Here is an 18,716-nt window from a genome sequence, read left to right on the forward strand (position 1 = left end):
CTATGAGCTTCCCACCCCTGTTCTAGCTGATAATTTATATCAAGAATCAAGTCAATATATCAAAAGTGGCAATACTAAGAAATAAATACATGGGCAAACTTTCATGGGCTAAATGTGTATGACTTCTGGGAAAAAAATGTTATACAGCTACCTCTTGTGAGCACTAAATGATAGTAGCATAGAACAAAGTGTGGCTCTTCCCCTCCATCCTCCGTCTCTGGCTGACATTTGGTTTCAGAGACTGTGCAATTTTCATATATGCAACCCTACATCAATATCTGTCTCAGTGTACAAATTATGTCCTCAAACCAGAGCAATGAACCCTGGAGAATGTGGGGTTTTGATTAGCATGTTATTACTTAATATGTATTCTGAGTCCTTTCAATTCCATCTAGTACCTTCAGGACTAGCAGTGTGACCTATAGTCAGATATAAATGCTGTTTTTTCTTTTCTTTCTTCTTTTTGGCAACATTTGCCACTTTCGCTCATCACTACTCAGTTGGACTACCATAATGGTCTCTATATGGGCCTGTCTTTAATGACCATCACAAGCTTCAATTGGTGCAGAATGTAGGGGCCTCTTCATTATCTGGCATTTCTTGCTGAGAGCACATTATACCTATGCTATGGCCCCCAAACTGACGCCCTAATATGCTTCTGGGCGCATTTCATAGTGGCAGTTTTGACCTATACAGACCCATATGGCTATGGTGGGTCCCATATAGCTATTTGGGTATATGGTACCCACATATCTTCAGGACCACATTCTCTAACCAGAATCAACCTGACCAATCCAGTTTTCCTGGGAGAGATTACTGATAGTAGCCAATTTCCATGATATTAGAAGAGCTGAAGCTCAGAGGTGCTACATGTTTGTTGGAATTAGACTTACTCCCACCTTATTCCATTTTAGAAGATCTCAAAACTGAGTTCTTCCATACAATGTCTGCTGATTGACTGGATATTTATTTTTACTTTTCATTGTTTATCTTAGCCTGGATGTTTAGACACATACAGTGTTGTTAGCTGCTAAGAATCCTGTGGGACTCAGTGGTATACAAGTTGCATGAATGAATGAATGAATGAATCAATAAACTGACTTTTTAAAACTCCTTCCTCTTTTTTTTTCTAACCCCCATCTGTCTTGAATGAAAAAGCTTCCAAATGTCTGTGACATTTCTGCAAATGTCAGTGTGCATATTATGGTTGTATGTTGCTTAGAATGCCGCTTTGGCAGAAAATGTAGCCTAGCAATATTAAATAATAACTCTGCTCATATAATAATGAAGCAAGCGAAGAGAAGCCATGAAGATTAAGCAATTAAGACACACCAGATCCACTGATGTTTACCAACTACTCTATATATAAGCCTATTATCTCACATTCTTTTAAATTCTTTCAATCGGGGTATCTTCCCACTTCAACTTTAGGCCTGTGAAGTGCTCATGCACAATAATATATTTTCCAGGAATATAGCATATTCTATTACTTATAAACCCTTGGAACTCTATTGTGATAAAATACCCCAAGTTCTTTTCAAGTTAGTTGCCAAAGAAAAGAAATTTAAAGAACAAAAGGAAACAGTGCAAGGAAAAAAACCACAGAAAAGCATATACATTTTCCTTTTTGCACCAAAAGTGACAATTGAGTAAGTTCCTCAAATTATTTCATTTTGCAGTCCAGTGTGTAACGTTTGGAAGTGTTAAATTCATGTTTTCATATTATTTTTGAAGTATCCTTTTTTGAACCTTATTGAAATTGTCTTTTGTCAGAGAGGGAAGTGCTGAAATAACCATATTAAACTGCAAAGCAAGGATCAGTAATTGAGAGGATTATACTGTCATGTAGTACAAGATGAGATCAAACATGGAGTGGTTAAGCGTGGCAGATTCACCAATCCTAATGGCCTTTTTAAGGTTGTGAGAATTTTGGTGGCAAATTATTCATTTGAGGTAATCTCCTCTTTCCTACTTTCTTCACATTGCATCTTGTCTTGGTATTTTTTCCTATGGGTTTTTTTCTTTTTTTGTGGCCTGAAGTCAACAGCTCAGGGAACAGGAAAGTATGGGGAAATCACATTTTAGGAACTGACTAATTTTGGCATATTGAATGAAAAGTATTGATTGATTTCATTATTTCAGCACTTAGCACATGAACCATATTTTAGCTGAGGCCTGCTTGGTCCATGATTCCAGAGCAATTACCCATCTTGCCCCCACACCCAAAAAAGGCTCTGCCGATCCCTCAGAGAAGTCTTCTTCTCTCAGTGCATATCCAAGATAGATTGAAGAATCTATTTTGTAGTTCTTTAGAACATTTTGAACAAATATGTCTAAATCATAAACATAACTGCTAAGATTCTGGAAGTTTAATTGTAATAAAACATACAGAATATAGCAATATAACTATTACTTTCTTGTGTAGACAAAAGTATAAAGCACTTGCCAAACAATAGGATGGTCTTACAATCTCCTGTTCTGAAGTTCTCAAATGAGACTGCAGTGCAATATCATCCCTAGAGTTCCATTAGTTAGATAGATGGCCATGTAAATTTGTTTAATAAATAAATACATATCTGAAGCTGCAGTATCAGCTTCAGGTTTGGGGCAATAAGATAGGGCTTCCCTGAGCATTCATGAAAACTAGTTCATGCTAGTCAACTTAAAAAAAAAATCCTTTGGAGTATTTTAGAACCTTCCATGTATAAGAAGACCTGCAAGACCAGGTTAGGAACAAAACATCGTGGAGAAAATCTATCTATGTGGTCGCTAAGAGTCAACAACTTGATAGGAGATAATCAGTCACTCAATTCCATGTATGGCATGGTACATAAGCATGGAAATAGTTAGAGACACTATCCACAAAGTATCTCCTATCCTATCATTGAACAAGAATGTTGCACAAAACCTTATTCACCACAAAAGATAAGGAAAGAAATGCATTAGTTCAATTCCCCTCAAGGATTATGAGGGAACCACTTGATCTTAGAAAAGAGTCAAATATTTCTAAACAAGATTTCCAACTCATTAAGTGGTGGGTATATGCGTACTGTATCATTTTCACTGCATCTTTGCAAACAAGTTCATAAAAGTGACTAAACAATAAAATGTTTATTAGCACCTAGAAGTTGCAGCTATTTGTATCAGTTATTTATTGATAAAGTTAGAAGAAACATAAAATACGGCCAGGGGAGGGAACACTAGAAGAACACACCTCCTTATAGTCCCCCTCAACCGATGCCTTCCGGCTGTTTTGAATTTCAACTCCCATAATTTCTAGCTAGAAATTAGTATGGTGTTAAAAAATAAGTCCAACAGATTTGGAGAACAAAAGATTGAAGAAGACTGCTTGCATGGGTCATCTAAACACCATATTCTTATTTTTACTGTTAACATATGTATTAACAAATAAGGATTCTCACTGGACTGTTTACAAAACTTGCAGCTTTTCTGATTGGCTTTTCTGATTGGTAGCTGGAAATAGACAAGAGTGATACTTGTTCCCCATCCTGACATAATGATTTTTTATTCCAATCCTGCTCAGGAATACCATCCCAGATTACTTTTCCAGCTTCAGTTTGAATTTATCTAATTAAGAGGAATCCATCATCTCTCTGTCACTGGTTCCATGGTCTATTCTATTATTAGGAAGTTTTTCCTAACTTTCAGCTAGAATCCATTTCTCTGTAACACCACTATTCCATGTTTGAGTATGTGTTCATCCTCAGATTATGTTTGCTCTTCTGATCTGGCCCTCATTTTCTTGGGCACCACTGTAATTTTCCCAGCAAGTCCTGCCAGAACAAATGGGTTTGTTGGGACTGCAGTGTTTAGTCGATTCATTAGATCAGGTTTCTCAACCTTGGCAACTTTAAGATGTGTGGACTTCAACTCCCAGGGCTCCCCAGCCAGCATATGCTGGCTGGGGAATTTTGGGAGTTGAAGTCCACACGTCTTAAAGTCACCAAGGTTAAGAAACCCTGCATTAGATAGATAGATAGATAGATAGATAGATAGATAGATAGATAGATAGATAGATAGATAGATAGATAGATAGATTTCATTCTGATCTGTTGATGACAAAACCTTTAACAAAATGATTATTTTTAATTTAACTGTTATAAAAATGCAGTGGGGGGTAGGGATCACTGAGGACAGGGTCTATTGTCTCATGTCCATGCATGATCTAAAATGAAGATTGGAGATCTTTTTTCTGTCATGTGGTTATTTCTTAAGATTAATGGTGGGTGGAAACAAATGGCCTGGGCTTTGCCTTCCTTCTGTCTGTTTCCTGGAATTTGACCTTTTCTGAAGGTCAAAAGGGGGGAGAGGACTATGAGAAAAATATATCTTTGGGTGACTCTTTGGGTGAAAAAGACAAGTTTTTAGAGGCCTCAGATGAATGGGATCGCCTTAATAAGATTGAAACATAAAGGAATGTGGAAGCATCCTTGAAGCTGATGTGAACCAGGCCAGTTGTAAACTCCTTATCACAAACATCCCCATAGCAACCTGGGCATCTGCCCTGAGGGAGGATGCCTTCTTCCTGGCATTTGGCACCTTGAACTAATTTGTTTCTTCTTCTCTGTGACACTGTTGTTTTACTAGCAGATAACAGAGGGGCAGAGAGTAACTTGAGAATTATTGCTTATTTAGGTATGCCTGCATCATCATATGAATATGTATGCATATAATTCTTTCCCCCTTCCCCTTCTTGTAGAACTGTATAAATATCAGAGCATCCATTTTGCCTGTAGGGGAGTGCCTCCCACTAACTTCTGGTGGGGTCCCCCTCCAGTACATACTGCTCAATAAACACTGCAGTGAAGCCTCAATTATTCTGCATTTGTGTCCTGTGTTTTGATTCCACAAGATCATTCCAATTTCTGTAATTATACAGAGGACTGCATATGACCCCAGTGGCCAAGATTAGTGAACCCTGATCTAACACTAAGAGATAGTGTTTCCCTGCTCCTTTCAGTCCAAGTATTCCAACAATGTCCTGTAAATAAATTACAGAAACTGCAGCGAGATGCAGGAAGCTCTATTTCATGCATCCATCGGGCAAAAGGATAATATGCTACCCAAAAATTATTCAGCCCAGCTAATATTTCAGATATAGGCTGAATATGAATTCATTACATCAGAGAGGAGCTAAATAGAGAGGTCCTGATAGTACAGGTGGCTGGAGGCACAATTAATCATTTTGGGGAAGGAGACAGACACAATACACTAGATCAGTGTTTCTCAACCTTGGCAACTTTAAGATGAGTGGACTTCAACTCCCAGAATTCCCCGGCCAGCATAGCTGGTTGGGGAATTCTGGGAGTTGAAGTCTACTCATTTTAAAGTTGCTAAGATTGAGAAACACTGTGCTAGATGGGACTCCATCTTGCACATAGATGGGGCTTGGATTTTAAGGCTTTGTGGGGCACTTTTTTTTTTTAAATAAAACAGAAGCTAATCCCATGTTAAGCTTAGCTTGTAACTTTCCCATTTCAAAATGACACACAACTGAATTTCAGTGGGACACTCGGACGAGGGAACCACAAAAAGGGGGCTTTCATCCTCCACCCAAGCCCTAGTGATATAGTAATGGTACATTTAAATGCCACACTCAGATCCAGATGTGCTTATCAATGTAAAGCAGTCACAGAGAGCCCAGTTCCAGTTGAGACTGTAGTCCAGGGGGCACAAGTAATTGGATTAACCTCTTCATCCCATGGGATTTGGGAATAAACAGGCACCTGAGAATTTTTGTTAGTTTATTTTGACCAGGGCAACAAGGCAGACAGTGTAGGAAAGCTACCATGGGTGAAAACCCTTTCTGAAGGTGCAATCCCTACCTGGCTCCTCCCACATTTGCTTTGGGTGATGAAAATAGGAAGCTGCCTTATACCATCGCAGATTGGTCCATCTAACCTAAATCATACCTGTTCTGACTGTCAGTAGCTTTTCAAGATTCCAAAGGCTCAGCCCTACCTGGAGAGGTCAAGCATAGGACTTAGAAGCCTTCTCATGCGTGGCATCTCCTTTCCCACTCTATAAAGGAAGAAGGAGGTATACCATTTAAATAGCTTCCTAATGTAACATATATTTAATGCTCATCTAATCCCTGTAGATTCCTATTTGCTTATTTAGTAGTGCCTTTTTCTTTTAAAACACACACACACACACTTTTGCCTGTGCTTTAATTAGTTTGCTACCTACAGGTCTGTAGACCTACTGTCTTTGAATTTTGACAGTCTGCATGGGGTTGTTGTAGTGGTTGTAGTTGTAGGCAAATCTACCCCAGAAAAGGCATGGGCTGTGCATTTTTACCTACTGTCCAGTGGAGTTTCTTTTCTACATTGCTGTTCCATATGAACATATTAATGCATATCAGTGCATGAATCCTGTAGCCATGCAGGCAGGATTAACTGGTTGGAGGTGGTAGCGCAGTTAATCTTTCCACATCAATTACAAAAGTTTAAGTTTGATTCAATTTAATTTTTGCTTTTTCTGTTTGTTTTTTAATGCAGACAGTGTCTGCTAGACATACTGACAACAGCGAGTTGGAAGACAGAGTAGAGATTAGGGTTGGGAGTGACAGAGGCATAGAAAGTGGGTGATGAGAGTTGGACTATCGCATGCAGTGACAGCCAAAAGGTGAAGAAAGGAGACTTAGCAGAACATTACCTGACAGTCTGGCAGCGTTGCCTCCTGGCTAGTTGTGAGCCGTGTGGCGGTAGGAAGGCAGCAGGCTGCTGACAATCTACAAGAGACTGATAAATTAGGCATATATACAAAGAGATGACACAAAAGGTTAGTAAGTAATAAACAGACAAGGCAGGTGGTAGAAGAGATTTAGTGAGGAATGTGTGCTCTATTTACAAGCCAAGAGGAATGAACTATTAAAGCATTCCTTTTGCTGAAAATTCCAAATCTGCCCATAATTTAGCAGTATAAAGGGCTTTTTTAGACATAATGAGTTTCTTATATTCACGCCTAGTTTGTAACATTCTAGAATGATTTTTTAAGCTAGGATATCTCTGGGCCAGTCGCATTGCTGTCCTCAAATGTTTTCTAGAATGTAAACAGTCGGAATCAAACCAGTTTCATAAATGCTGACAGAAACACTCAATTTTTTTCAAACAGGAGTCTTATTTTAAAGATATACCTGACTTGCCCTGAATTAACATACTAAAAACATAGGGCAGATTCAGACTATATTCTAAAAGACCACTTGGTAATCTGAATGGTATTTTGGGGTCCTTGGATTGGTATCAAATGCAGATGTGCAACAAGATTAGTCCTTGGCGAAGAGCATTTGGCGGTGACTTCAACTTGGAAAATGGTTTTGCTTCTCTCACAGCAAAATCTGGTGGAAAAACTACTATATTTGGATTGAAAAACATAAATCGTTCATATTGATTAGGGGCAAAGGGACTGGGATTAACTCTGACTATATCTGAATCAGGCTATTAATAAATTTATTCCTGCCAAGTTCCTAATCAATATCTGAATTAACCATAAATATGAGTTCCCTTGCTTGGTGTTAAGCGTATCCAAACACTGTCTTATTTCTGTGGAGGTCTACACTGCCCTCCAATGGCATATATATGGTATGCCTGTCTAAGCGAATTATGTTAGTACTGTAGTAGTGTATTTTATGACCTTGAGAAGGACGGTGCTACATTTCACACAGAGAAATTTATCATTTATTTATTACATTTATTATTTAACCAACACAGCTGTAAAGTGCTGAGTAGGGCTCTGAGAAAAGCCATTTATATTTAAGATTTGTAACTGCATTTATAATTATATACTGAAAGCCTGGAAAAATGCAGGATAGACACATTTAGAAATAATAAAAATGTTTCATCAGCAGAACTCAGAACTGAAAAAGAACTTGGAAAAGGGAGAATTTCCCTCACAAAAAATCCTGTTAGATTACTTTAAAGATGTAATTGCATTCAAGAATTTAGATGGATATGTTCAACCACATTTTTCCTACTAAGCTCTAGAGCAGTTAGAGAGCAACCTACATGGAATACAAAATGCAGTTGATTTATGGTACTTATTTCTAGTTCTTTTTGTTTTTAAAAGCAGGAATTAAAAGCAAGCTCCAGTGTTTTAGAAAAAAATAATAAATGTAAATGGTGGCATTTTATATAAGGACTCTATAAGCAGGTGCAGGAAGGTTTTCAGTAAGGATTTTAATGATTTTAGAATCATCTTATAGTTTGATTGCTGGAAGATTGTTTGAATTTGGGAACTTTATAAATTAAAATGTTATATGTGGTGAATATATATATATATGAAATACAAATAATCCTCTTCCATATGATATATTAATACATACTAAAGACAAAGCTACATTCTTACATTCTATGTAAGTTGAATCCTTATATTCTAGTAATGCTGTGGACCATCTCTAAAGTTATCCTTTTTTTTTCAATGGAGCTGAAGTTATTTTGACACCTATGAATAAGCATCAACCCACCTCTTGACCCCTAGATCCCAGCTATCAAATAAGGAAGGGTTTGATATAGGAACATAAAAAAGCTTAGCAAGAATAGGCCTGCTGTTACAAGAATCTATCACCTATAAATGTCTTTGACCTGTTTTCCTGTTTCTTTAACTTTGGTTCAGTAAAGCATGAATCCATTTCCAGCTTCTCACAAACCATAGGAAAGGCACATATACATACAAAAAGCATTAAAACTTGCCTCCACAGATTATATTTCATCGCCTGAGAGATGGTTGTGCCTTTATTGGTGCTGAGCTAAGCTAAACTAAGCTAAGCTAAAGATTAATTTTACATTCTGAGTAATTTTCTAGCTACTTCATATTGGCCCAGTTTGTAGAATTAAAATATAATGAACTGGACTATATACTTTTGTTTAATAAACAAAAAATTATGGGGATACCTGGGATATTTCAAAGTATTTTGTAGTATATCACTGTAGCATCCTAATTCTTACCTCAAAAGAAAACCTGAGGGCAGAAAATAGACACGGAGTAATTTAAAGAAGTTCCCATTTTTCCTAGCAGTTGTATCAAATATATCCTTTCACTTTTGTGGATTGACACACTGTACTAAATGATATGTGATGTATTTGGTTTTGGCTTATTGTGATCTAAACTAAGGCTTACTGCAGTATGTGAACCTAGTGAGTCTATGCATGTTATTATAAATTGGATTCACACGTGTGATGCCATGCTTTAATCAAGGATTACTGGATTACACTAATCCACAATTGGCTTATTCATACAACATGCAAAACCAAAGTCAGACAAACCATATTAGAGTGTGTTGTGCAAGCCAACTTAAATCTTACACCTGGCATTTCATCCACATCAAGGTGTCAAGGCGACTCTGAGGGTTAACAGAGGAATCACTCCATACAATATGCTGACAGATGGCTCCATGGCACATCAAATACCCTGGATCACAAAAGAGTTAATCTTCTGACCATCAGCTTGAAATGCATTTATTAAGTGGTGAGTGCTTTGGGGGGGAGTTTATCTTCACTGTTAGTTTATCACGTGAAAGTGTGAATCTGAAAAAATTTAAATGAGCCATATTGATTCAGGCTGAAGATTCATTTGCTCAGTTCTAACTGACATGGTAGGGATGTTCCTCAACTTTAACAGTAAGCATCAGAGAATAGCACAGACCATGTTCCATTTCCAGTAATGGACCTGGCAGCATTAAGAGACCATTGTTGAGGATTCCATATTCTATTTTTCCTCACATTTGCCATGTAACTTTGTTCTTTTCCCAATACAGGTAGTCGTCGACTTACAACAGCAGTTGGGACCAGAATTTCTTTCGCTGAGTGATGCAGTCATACAGCACGACCGCATCACTTAGCGATGGCAATCCCTGCAGTTCTGGTTGCCATTGTTAACTGAATCCCATGGTTGTTAGGTGAGGCACCTTCCTGCTGGTTTCCCGCAACCAAAGTCAGTGGGGAAGATGGCAGGAAGTTGCAAGTCCCAGGCCCACAGGCTGCTGCCGGGGGGTCAGGGAGGGTGCATGTGGGTGCATGAGATATGCCACAAGGGTCAAGGAGGGTGCACAAGGGTGTGGTGCAGGTCAGGGAGGGGGTGCAGGGGTGTGGTGTGGGTCCAGTGCATGGGGATCTAGCATGTGTCAGGGAGGGTGCATGGGGGTGTGCGAGTGGCTAGCATAGCACAAGTGCAGAGGGGCTGGGGAAGGGTGCACCAGTGGGGGAGACTTACTCCAGCAATTTGCAATCTTCCCTGCCGGTTTCCCCTTTGACTTTCTGGGGAAGCCAGCACAGAAAGTTGCAAATGGTGATCATGTGATCATGGGACGCTTGACAACTGGTCATAAGTGCAAACAGGTTACCAAGTGCCCAGATCACAATCATGTGACTGTGGGGGTGCTGGGATGGCCGCAACTTTGAGGACCAGTCACGTGTCTCCTCTTTCAGCACCATTGTAATTTTGAATGGTCACTGAAGAATGGTCATAAGTTGAAAACTATCTGTAATCCTACTTCTTCATTAGAAAGGATGGAAATGCCTGTATGGTTCTTCTTGGCTAAAGACAGATGACTAGGTTCATTTGCTCATTCGTTAGAGCTTGGACAATGAATAATTAAAGCCCTCTCAAAAAACATACCCCAACAGATGCTGTCTATGTCCTCCAAACACAGCAAACACATCAATAATATACTTGGATCACAGCAGAAGACAAATGACCAAGATGAGTAGGCACAGAATTATTTCTCAGAGCAGGTCAGAGTTCCCTTCTGCATTATTCCTATTTTCTTTTATAGAGGTAAGAGGCAGACTATAATGCCCTTAGCTAGATTATTTTGGAAGCCATTACATGACTTAATGATGTCATTCAAAGGAAGTATGTTGAAGCAGTTCTGTAAAATATTATATGCTTTCAGATTTGCTTCATTTCCATTCCTAACACACAGACTGCTATCCCATATGGTTTGACATCATGACCAGGCTGCATGACCCACTAAGTCATCATGCTGTAAGGCCAAATGTGATGCACAAACTCAAGAAACACTTCAGGTTTACAACAAAAGGTTGCACTGTGTCCTCTTCATCTCATCTCCTAACTAGTTTGCTCCTATTCAGTCTTCCCTTGAAAGCATAAGCAGGTTATTCCACTTATCTTTCCATGTTTTTGTTTGATCCAGCTAAGATCTTAACCATCCATAGCTCCTAGAGGCCCCTGAGGATGCAAATGTTAATGTTTTATGAGCAGTTGATACTTTCCCTCCTGTTTCTTGATAGCCCTAGCAATGGTCACCTCAGTTTATTGTTTAAAGAGTCATACTAAACCAAAATTCAGTCTAATCCAATATCCTGAATAGCAGCCTACCCTGCCAAACTCCATTAACAGCAGTTACCACAATAGTAGCGTGGCCATGAAGTTTATCTTCTCTGATTTACTGCTAGGATCTGGAATGTACATTCATACTGCCTCTGTACATGAAGTTCTGTTTAGGAATCAAAGCTATGAGGTACTGGACATTCTGTCCTACATGAATTTATAATTAATAAATCATCAGGGCGAGTGATTATTAATGCATTGTGCAGATGCAGATCCAAAGCCTCCGGAGTAAACAAATTTCTCTTTTATTTAGAGATAGACCTCGCCATAGTTCCTGGTTTTATCCTATTTTTCTGTTGTTAATAAATATCTAATTATGTAGGTAATAATACAACAATAGCATTGAAAAATAAAAAGCAGCAGAATCAATATATCATTTGTTTAATTAACGTTCAGTAAACTTTAATCTGTAGCGTATGCTTCTCAGAGTTTGGAGCAGCATATAGGGTTTAATAATAAATAAAATTATTTAAATGTAATAACTAAGAAAACTAATTGGAAGAGGGTTTGTTTTCCCTGCACATGTAAAGGTTAGACAAGATGGAGCCAGGCAGACCTATCTGGGGAAGGTATTATACAGTGCTGTGTGCCACACAAAAAGGCCCTCGCTCCAGTGACTTATTCATCAATCTGCTGAAAACTGGGACACAAATCAAAACTTCCTAAATTGATCTTGATGTACCAGTAGAATTCACTACAGCATTGGTTCTCAAACTGCATTTGCTGCCAACATAAATTAAACTCTTCTTGTTCCAAATAAATAGTGTATAAATACAAAGTACCTTTTTAAGGTGTCCATAGTTTGTCTGTTTTCCCATAAATACAGAGATTTGAACCATGAAGATTGTGCTAAAATCTGCTTAGAATATTTTCTTTGGGAACAAATATTAATGGAAGACTGCAGCCATATTATTATATTGTGCTTCATTACCAATTTGCTCTCAGCTCTCAACAGCCTCGTAAAGAATATATCTGACTGTATTTACTCCATTTTAGCTGTTGCTCCATGGGACAAAGCAATCACCTAATCTCCATTTATAAATAACAGCTTTAGAATTGTAATCTGGTTTTACACATCAGAGATCACATTCTGCCAATGCTTGTCACAATAATAAAAATGTTCATATTATTAACGTTTTAGAATATGGTTAAAATCTGGGATAAGATTAAGTCAACTATCCCAAGTAGATTTGGGACAGGCAAAATAGTTCTTCATGTATACATAACATATCATGCCTCAAGTTGTTATTTTGAAATTTTCACTGATGAAATTTTCACTGATTGAGGTCACTTTAAAAAGAGTATTAAACACACCATACAATGTTTAAATGGAGTTTCCATATTCAAAGGCATTATATCATTGAATTCGGATCTAGAAGTTAAAGAATGAGGAAGACGTTTTCCTTCACATCCTACTTGTAAGCATCATCATGGACTTCCTGGAGACCTCTGTCTTACCACTGTAGGAAAAGGGGCCTTAATTTATCAAACACGTCTTTCTGAATCTTGGATTTTGCAATGTAAATTCTATTAAAACGGGAGGGCATCAGTTGGGAGCTGTAGCATCTGTGTAGCTCCCTTACAGAACAACTGACATTCGCCCTTACTCAGAAGCAAGAAAACAAACATTCAACTCTTAACTTTAATATATGCAAATTTCTTTATGTCACAAACAATATAATAGACCAGTGTTTCTCAAGCTTGGCAATTTCAAGATACATGGACTTTAATTCCCATGCTGGCTGGGGAATTCTGGGAGTTAAAACCACACAGCGTGAAGTTGCCAAGCTTGAAAAACACTGTAATAGACTAATTATTAAACAACATAAATGTTGACATTGAGTGCAGATTATGGTCATGGAATTCTACACTTTCAATTTTTTTTTCATACTGAATGAAATTTTCTGCAGAAATAAGATTTTAGTCATTCCTCACTAAATCAACTGAAAGACTAGCCAGCAGGTTAGTGAAGTAGAAGACACAGAAAGACAGAAACATTAAAATTGTTGTCCTTTCATTCCTTCAGTTATACAGTACATAGAAATAATGGATAACACTAAGAGTTTACCTGCTCATTTAAAAACGTAATATATAAATTCAAGATTCAGCAGGAAAAAAGCTCTCAATATACCATTTCGCAGAACATAACTCTGAAGAAAGCCATAGCTCACTGCACTTGTTTAATACATTTTTACCATGTCTGTGGATCAAAATTTAAAGCCAGTCCAAAACTGTTCCCATAATATATTCAATAATGCAAGTGTGGGCAACTCTTAGATCAGTGTTTCTCAACCTCAGTACCTTTAAGATGTGTGGACTTCAACTCCCAGATTTCCCCAGGCTGGCCAGGGAATTCTGGGAGTTGAAGTCCATACATCTTAAAGTTGCTGAGGTTGAGAAACACTGCCTTAGATGATGGGGTGGGGTAATCATGCCAAGAGGGTGGGGGGCAGCATTTTATGGAGGGGAGCATTTTGAAGGGAGCTCTGAATTTTTTGAACTACATTCAGCCTATCTCAAGACTTGCCCTGTAGCTTTCGAATATTTCCCAGCTCAAAATGGCAGGAAGTTCCACAAAATTTCGGTAACTGGAGACAGAATCCAATTAGGTGAGACAGTAACATTTTACAACAGAAGGTGGGGGGGGATCTAGATAGTTAAAAAGAGAGAGTTCAGCCACTGTGCATGTGACCAGTTGCCTCTTTGCAGCTCTCACTGCTGCAGTGTGTATGTACCAAAGAGATCACCATTCAGATGGGAGCACCAATCACAATTTCAGAAAGGAATGTAAATCTGCTCAGTGCAGACTAAGCAGTTTCTATCAAATTGCAATTTGTCTTAATGAACTCAGTTCACTTTTTAAAACAACATGATGTGGAAACCTGACATTTCCTGGCAATGTAGAGAGAGTCTGCAAGGAAGATTGGAATCAATATGCGATAGCTGCAATCAAATGTTGCAGTGCATCCCCACATAATACCAAGGAAGTTCCTGATCAGGGTTTCTCCCAGACAATCATGCTCTCGCCATTCCATTCTTTTTCTGTACTCCCCATGCTCTCCAACTGATACCGAACTGTTGCATTCACACTCATTGGTCCGTCTTGACCAATTCTGGGGTCTCTCCACAGATTTTTCCTACGTAACTTTTACATTTACACCAATTTCTGGATTCCAGAGGCCCTACACCTAATAGCACTGGCCACTCAATTTCCCAGATCTGGAAAACAGTAAACAAAACTCCTCAAAGCGCCTTATCTGTCATTTGTGATCTTCCCATTCAATCCTATTTTGTACCTGCAAAGATAGGTACAATTGGCTATTTGGCTATTTTGTACCTGCAAATGCTACATTTGTATTACTCCAGGATGCAAAAGAAAGAGGGCAGTTGAATGGTAAGTATCTTCCTGTGAATCTGTTTTTCTGATGGATATATCTACATTCTCAAACAAACAACTCAATAAGATCTGCTCAAAAGGGATTAAGAAACAACAGGCCACACACAAAGCTCTCATTAAGCCTTTCAGGGAAAAGGTCCTAAATAGGTATGGTGTTGACGTCTTAGAAACGTTTCAGATTTTAAGGCATTTTATTGTTCTTGTTAGAGAATGTCTATACTTTCTTCCTTTTCTCATGGCTTCCCGCACTTTGTTTTTTATTCTTTTAGGATGTCGACTGTTTAATTTGCTGGTCCGTGACCGTAATAAAGATCATCAGGTAATGTTCGTTTCTGGAATCCCTAAAAGATTTCAATAAATGTTTTAGAAATGGTGGATACAGGGCAACAGCAGTTTTATGCAAAATGCTTTATGAGTCAGTTTCTCTCTTCTGGTTGAAATCACTGCAGTTAGGAGAATCATGCACTTTGCCACATGCAAGATAAAAAATCTGAAGAAAATACGTGAGGCATAGAAGTGAACTTGTAGTATCACAATGATTAAATCATATTTCTTAGTATGAAGTGTATGTTCTCATTTTTTTTTCTTGTCTACAATACATGGAAACATAACCAGACCTTAAACATCTCAAAGCAGTGGCACCAAGAGGTAAAGTGTGATTAATTAGTTGGTTTGTTAAATACATTAATTCAAATAATATCCTTGAATTTCTTCCCCTTCCCTTGAGGGGAAATTATTTCCAGATTTGAAATAGGATTCACAAAAAATTGTACCACTTCTGAGTGATCCTATGCATATATAATGCTCATTGAATTAGTTCAGTGCATATGATCAAACATGGTTGTTCTAAAATAATGATGAAACAGACACAGGCAAAGACAGGATATATTAAACCTAAAACAGAGAATCATGGACACAAAGGAATACTTTAAAGTAGGTTTTATAAGGGATACTGTTTTTCATTTCCCAGCAAGGTTAACTAGTTGCCTAGATACCAAATGCAGAAGTTTTCCAGTTTTCTTACCCATCTACTTTGGTGATTTCCATGTACAAATAAGATTCCCTACTTTTATCAGATGCCTCACTCATTTCAGTTTTTTCTGTATAGTGAATGGTGCATATATAAGCCATACATCACCTTCATGTTAGCTTTCAGGTATCAGCTGGGACAACTTTATAATGTCTTCTTGTTTGAACTACATAGTGGCATTCCTTTTCACATTATTCATCATTTGTTAGCTATTATTATGATACCCAGAACATTATTATTATGATACCCAGGGCAAAGGAGGGAGCGTCTGAGCAGTGAATTTAGCATTCTCAAGAAAACCCAAGCTATGAGCTATTTCACTCCCTTGAATAATGAAGCTCAGTTAAAACAATCATGGGACCATTGCCTGAAATGCATACATGTATCCAAGCTGCCTCTGAAAACAGTTGTGCAATTTATAAATCCTGAACATGTGGCAGGTTTGTGGGAGGGTTGGCCAGCTTCAAATTCACTGCCTTGTTGTTTTCCATGGCCAGGGCAGGCTTTATGAAAAATGAAGAGCCAGTGACAGCACCTTTATTGTCCCATTGTCTGATTAACTAGAATAACAAGGATTTTACCACACTAGCTCCAGAACTATTGTAGAATTTTGCCTCTGCTTGAAGCATGTTGGGGGACAGGGCTGCCACAATGATGTGCAAATTGTGCGCCATACAAGGGTATTGCATGAGGGGTGGCACCAGCTACAAATTAAAAAAAAAAAAGCTAAGTGGCATAGTTGTATAGAAAGAGAAAGGTACAGTATTTTTAACATTCTAAAAACTGGGGGAGTGGGGCCTGGGAGGGGACACAAGGTAGAAATCTGCACAAGGGTGCCTTGTATGCCAGTAGTGGGCCTGGTTGGGGATATGAAGGGCTTAGGATGAAATACTTCTGTGGCGCACACAAATGCCCTATATGACCAAGAATGTTTTCTTGATCATATATATTAACATAAATATGGGTCCACCTTTATCATTTCTCCACTAAATGTCCTCACTGTGGTTTTGTGAGGAAGTTGATAATTAGAGAAGCCTTAAAGATGCATTTGGTTGCTAACTAAAATACCAGTTCAAAATGTTAGGTATCTTAGCAGTGGTCATGCTGGCTAAACCATTACGTTCAAAAGGTTAATAATAGGTAAGCTAGTTTAGCAATAGTTATTCAGGGACCATAAAAAGGAACAAAACTTCAAACCATAGAATTAAACCCTTCGGAAACATGAATTATTTCTATTTACGGAAAAGAATAAAGGGAAAGAATCTATAAAATTGTAGTGGAAACTGGAATTCAAGGAAGGGAAAAAAGATGGAGATGGGAAGAATTCAGGAGGAAATGAAGGAACGCTGATTGTTACCCCTTCCGGTGAATACCAGTCTCTTACGTTTCTATCCAGTCCTCTGCTTCCTCTTTTTGCCTTTGGCTTTGGTCATCAAGTAGAAGTCAATAGCCTTAAAATGAAATTTTAACAATGGTAAGAGGCTGCGAGATGTAGAAGAAGTAGGACCCCATGGTTGCTAGTTGGATTTAACTTCATTCCATCTCTTCCTCCCCTTTCCCTTAATTCTTTAAATTAATTTTGTGTCTTCAAGTCAGCATTGACTCCTGGTGGTTGTCTGGACAAGTCCCTGTAATTTTATTGCCAACATTTTCAGAAGTGGTTTGCCCTTGCCTCCTTCTTCCTAGGGGTGAGACAGAGTGACTGTCCTAAAGCCCCCAGCTGGCTTCATGCCTAAGGCAGAACTAGAATTCATAGTCACCTGGTTTCTACCTTGTGCCTTTAGCCATTACACCAAACTGACTTTCTTCTTTGGATTAGGAGATGTGAATTTATAAATAATAACCAATTTTATTGTAAGGATTTAGTTTAAAGCACTTAATCTGCTTTGATTGTAATTTCTTTGTTTGATTATTGTGGGCCACCCAGAGTCACTGAGAATCAGGCAGCATACAAGAGGAGATGATGATGATGATGATGATGATGATGATGATGATGATGATGATGATGATGATGATGGAAGAGGAAGAGGAAGAGGAAGAGGAAGAGGAAGAACCACCTATCCCAGGTCCTTGGGAAAGACTTGATAGGTGGATAAAAATGCCAAATCCAGTCTAAACATCTGGCTGACTGTGCGACCAACAGTAATAATAATAATAAAATAATGTCTTACACATTTCACTTAAAAGGACTCAGGAGTGATTCTGGATATCTGTAGCATGGACAGGCTTGACTAATTGATGTGAGAATGAGTTAATTCTTTCAACAACTGGTTCTAGAGGTTGGGTGGCACATTAACCCAACCATTGGGAGGCAACTTCAGTCTGTCTCTGAATGGAAGAGGAGGTGTCCCATAGTTCCAAGAGTTCACAGGAGATACTCTAGAGACTTTAATCCCAGGGCAGGTGTGAGACTAGTCTGAAGATGCCATAACTAAAGATGAAGCAGGTAAGTAAGCAGAGAGGACAAAAAGCCAGCAAATCTTGTCAAAAAGATCCCTTCTGGGAGGTAGATAAGAAGGAAACAAGTCGTTAAGGAAACAAAGGAAAAATGTCACCTGAACCAGACAAAGGAAGTTGGGCCTGAGCACATGGGAAAAAATCCAATCCCAGCTAATCAACAAACCAAGAACTTTGGGGGGTAAAAAGGGGTCCTGAAGCCTACCCACTCCTTAAATCGTTTTTGGATCCAGACTTGGTGGCTTCCATCCCTCTAGCTAGTGCCCGGCAGCCTAGTTGAGATGGATGTGGGTAAGTGTGGATAAGTGTATATGTGAGAGAGAAAGAGCAAATGTACATTGTAACCAGTGAAGTTGTGCTGTTACTTTAAATTCACTGGGTCTCCGTGTATTCCAAAGAAGCTGTTCGGTTGAAAGTGGTTTGTGTGTGCCCCTAATTATTTCCCGGCTGTTCACCAGGGCT

General features: G+C 38.5%; 1 protein-coding gene and 1 long non-coding RNA gene across 8 annotated transcripts in view; one reads left to right on the top strand and one right to left on the bottom strand.

The window, feature by feature from the left end:
- Nucleotides 1-17,962, top strand: part of LOC112540951 (uncharacterized) — a 31,923-nt gene extending 13,961 nt beyond the window's left edge. For all 3 annotated transcript variants that reach the window (XR_015796264.1, XR_003084984.2, XR_015796263.1), the window contains exons 2-4: nt 9,348-9,486; nt 15,037-15,086; nt 17,725-17,962. This is a non-coding gene — a long non-coding RNA (uncharacterized LOC112540951). The remainder of the gene's footprint in view (nt 1-9,347; nt 9,487-15,036; nt 15,087-17,724) is intronic.
- BICD1 (BICD cargo adaptor 1) overlaps nt 1-18,716 on the bottom strand; it is a 119,587-nt gene that overhangs the window by 8,391 nt on the left and 92,480 nt on the right. For 2 of the 5 annotated variants that reach the window (XM_088141185.1, XM_088141183.1), the window contains one exon: nt 6,679-6,754. The exons of 1 other annotated variant lie outside the window; for it this stretch is intronic. In XM_088141185.1, coding sequence (XP_087997311.1) covers nt 6,679-6,754 — 76 coding nt within the window. Of the gene's footprint in view, nt 1-5,982; nt 6,043-6,678; nt 6,755-13,763; nt 15,109-18,716 lie in introns of those variants that run through there. 2 more of the 5 variants (XR_015796262.1, XM_088141182.1) reach the window with 2 other exon arrangements.

The sequence above is a fragment of the Python bivittatus genome, unplaced genomic scaffold (assembly GCF_059951505.1).
Source record: "Python bivittatus isolate LINGU-HERP-01145 unplaced genomic scaffold, Pbiv_v1 ctg000330_np1212, whole genome shotgun sequence".
Lineage (NCBI taxonomy): Eukaryota > Metazoa > Chordata > Lepidosauria > Squamata > Pythonidae > Python > Python bivittatus.